This window comes from Vicia villosa, linkage group LG1 (genome assembly GCF_029867415.1).
Source record: "Vicia villosa cultivar HV-30 ecotype Madison, WI linkage group LG1, Vvil1.0, whole genome shotgun sequence".
NCBI lineage: Eukaryota > Viridiplantae > Streptophyta > Magnoliopsida > Fabales > Fabaceae > Vicia > Vicia villosa.
In genome coordinates this window covers 228426936-228429643 of record NC_081180.1, presented here as the reverse complement: position 1 = coordinate 228429643, position 2708 = coordinate 228426936, and the positions used below count along the sequence as shown (strand labels likewise).

The 2708-nt window shown below is 40.5% G+C and overlaps 1 protein-coding gene and 1 non-coding gene across 2 annotated transcripts; one reads left to right on the top strand and one right to left on the bottom strand.

The window, feature by feature from the left end:
- Positions 1 to 648: 648 nt before the first annotated feature.
- LOC131645405 (small nucleolar RNA R71) lies at positions 649 to 755 on the bottom strand. The gene has a single exon (XR_009297030.1). It is a non-coding gene; the product is annotated as a small nucleolar RNA R71 (small nucleolar RNA).
- An 871-nt stretch (positions 756 to 1626) lies between these two features.
- Positions 1627 to 2397, top strand: LOC131596224 (uncharacterized). The gene has a single exon (XM_058868831.1). The coding sequence runs from the start codon at positions 1627 to 1629 to the stop codon at positions 2395 to 2397; it is 771 nt and encodes a 256-aa protein (XP_058724814.1).
- The last annotated feature ends 311 nt before the right edge of the window (positions 2398 to 2708 follow it).

The window sequence follows — 2708 nt, the reverse complement described above, 5'->3', positions numbered from 1 at the left end:
AGTTTTTGGCCCCGTTGCCGGGGACTAATTTAGTCAATATCATAACTCCGTTGTTGCACCATATAGACTAAGGCAACACTTTTCCTTTCTTTGAACGTTTGTATGCCAAATACTCGTTTACAAGAAGGGAAATTAATACAACGAATCAACAAAATAGAACATTTTGTTAACATAAGACGTCGAATCCACGAACTTCCCGAAGTAGACCCGATTCCCATTCCTGAAGAGTTGATTCCCACTCCTGAAGAACCAACTCCAAAACCAGACATTGCTGAACTAGTTAATCGTCCTCTTAAGGACTACGCTGCCCCTTCTCGAGCTGAACCGCACTCGAGTATTGCTGCTCCTGCCATCGAGGCAAACAACTTCGAGCTTAAACCGTCATTGTTGCAAGCCTTGCAACAAAATCAATTTTCTGGAAGCCCTATGGATGATCCGAATCTTCATTTATCTGTGTTCGTGCAATACGCCGACACTGTCAAAGCTAACAATATTAGTCCCGAAGTTATTCGATTACGTCTTTTCCCATTCTCTCTAAGAGATAGAGCCAGATCTTGGCTCCAATCCTTACCTTCGAATTCCATAACTACATGGGACGAACTGAAAAAAGTCTTCTTAGCAAGATATTTTTCACCTAGTAAAACTCCGATGCTGAGAGGCTAAATCAACGGATTTACTCAAAAAGACAACGAATCACTCTTCGAAGCTTGGGAGAGATACAAGGATATGCTTAGACTATGCCCGCATCATGGACTTGAACCATGGTTAATCATTCACACCTTCTATGGTGGCCTCCTCTATAACACCAAATTATCTTTAGATGCTGCCGCTGGTGGTGCATTAATGGACAAACCCTATAATGAAGCTTATCAACTCATTGAAAACATGGCGCAAAAGCATTATCAATGGGGAGAAGAACGAGCCTCTGTGGAGAAACCTCAAGCTAAAGGAGGAATATACGAAGTCAATGGCATAGATCACGTCAATGCTAAAGTAGATGTCCTGACTCAAAAGATTGAAAATCTATCTATAACTCCCGCATCCACCGTGGCTGCCGTAACTCCAAACTGCGAGATATGCTGAGTACTTGGACATATCATTTCCGAATGCCAACTACTAGCTGGAATTCCTCCTGATCAAATGAACTACGCTCAAGTAAACCCGTATTCTAACACCTATAACCCAGGTTGGAAGAATCATCCAAATTTCTCCTACAAGAATAACAATGCGTTATACGCACCTCAAGCACCTCCTGGTTTTCAAAAACCAAACCAAGCTGCACCTCAAACCGCTCCTCAAGCACCTCGTAAGTCCAACCTAGAGATAATGATGGATAACTTTGTTGCTACTCAAACACAACAAACTAAGGAGTTCATGAACCAAAACGTACACACCTTTGAACTAGTGAAACAATTAGCAACCAAAGTACATGCCTTGGCTACACAGAACAAAATGCTAGAAACTCAAATATCCCAAGTAGCCTAACAACAAGCAACCATTTCCGCTCCAGCTGGAGTATTTCCTGGTCAACCACAACCTAACCCGAAGGGTCATGCTAATGCCATTACATTACGAAGTGGGACTGAATTAGATGGACCAGTAGATCCAAGAATCCTAACTAAACCGATGTCCCAACGAAAGGAGAATGAAACCGAAAAGGCAAAAAGTAATAATGAATCGGATAAACCTACTGAGCCAGAAACCATAGCTGGAGATGAAGCTGAAAAGGAAAAACCATACGTACCTCCACCACCATATCAGCCACCTATTCCATTTCCTCAAAGATTAGCTAAGTCTAAAACTGAAGGACAATTTAAGAAATTTGTAGAACTTTTGAAACAATTAAACATAACAATACCTTTCACAGAAGCCATAACACAAATGCCATCTTATGCCAAATTTCTTAAAGAGATACTGTCTAACAAAAAGAAACTTAAGGACAATGAAACACTGATGCTTACTGCAGAATGTAGTGCTATTATCCAAAACAATATGCCACCTAAGCTGAAAGATCCTTGTAGTTTCTCCATGCCTTGTGTAATAGGAAAATTCGTCATAGACAAAGCACTCTGCGATTTAGGAGCTAGTGTGAGTTTGATGCCCCTCACAATCTATGAAAAACTTCAATTAGGCGAACTAAGACCAACTAGAATATCTTTACAATTAGCTGATCGCTCTGTGAAATACCTTGTAGGTATGCTAGAAAACATTCCTGTTAGGATAGGCCAATTTTACATTCCCACAGATTTTATCATAATGGATATCCAAGAAGACTCTAACATTCCGATCATATTAGGAAGACCTTTCTTAGCCACTGCTGGTGCCATCATCGATGTGAAACGAGGGAAACTGACTTTTGAAGTCGGAGAAGAGAAAATTGAATTCATCCTCTCTTAATTCCTTAAAGCCCCTGCTATAGTAGACACATGTTGTTTTATTGACATCATCGATGAATGTGTGAAGGAAATAAAGTCAGAACCGCCAAAGGACACTTAAGTCCTAGGAATTTTGATACCGCCTATTTTTGAAGACGATAACTGGCGAGGGGAATATCAAGATAACCCCCTAAGTGAATGCTTAGCACTGACCCTTGATCTCATACCTGGTCCTAAGAAACCTGCTGTAGAACTTAAAACATTACCGAGTGATATAAGGTACAAATTCCTGGACGAAGAACTTAAACGACCTGTCATAGTTAATGCTGATTT

Excerpts from the sequence above, each read along its gene's own strand:
- LOC131596224 (XM_058868831.1), top strand. The coding sequence starts at position 1,627 with ATGTCCCAACGAAAGGAGAATGAAACCGAAAAGGCAAAAAGTAATAAT.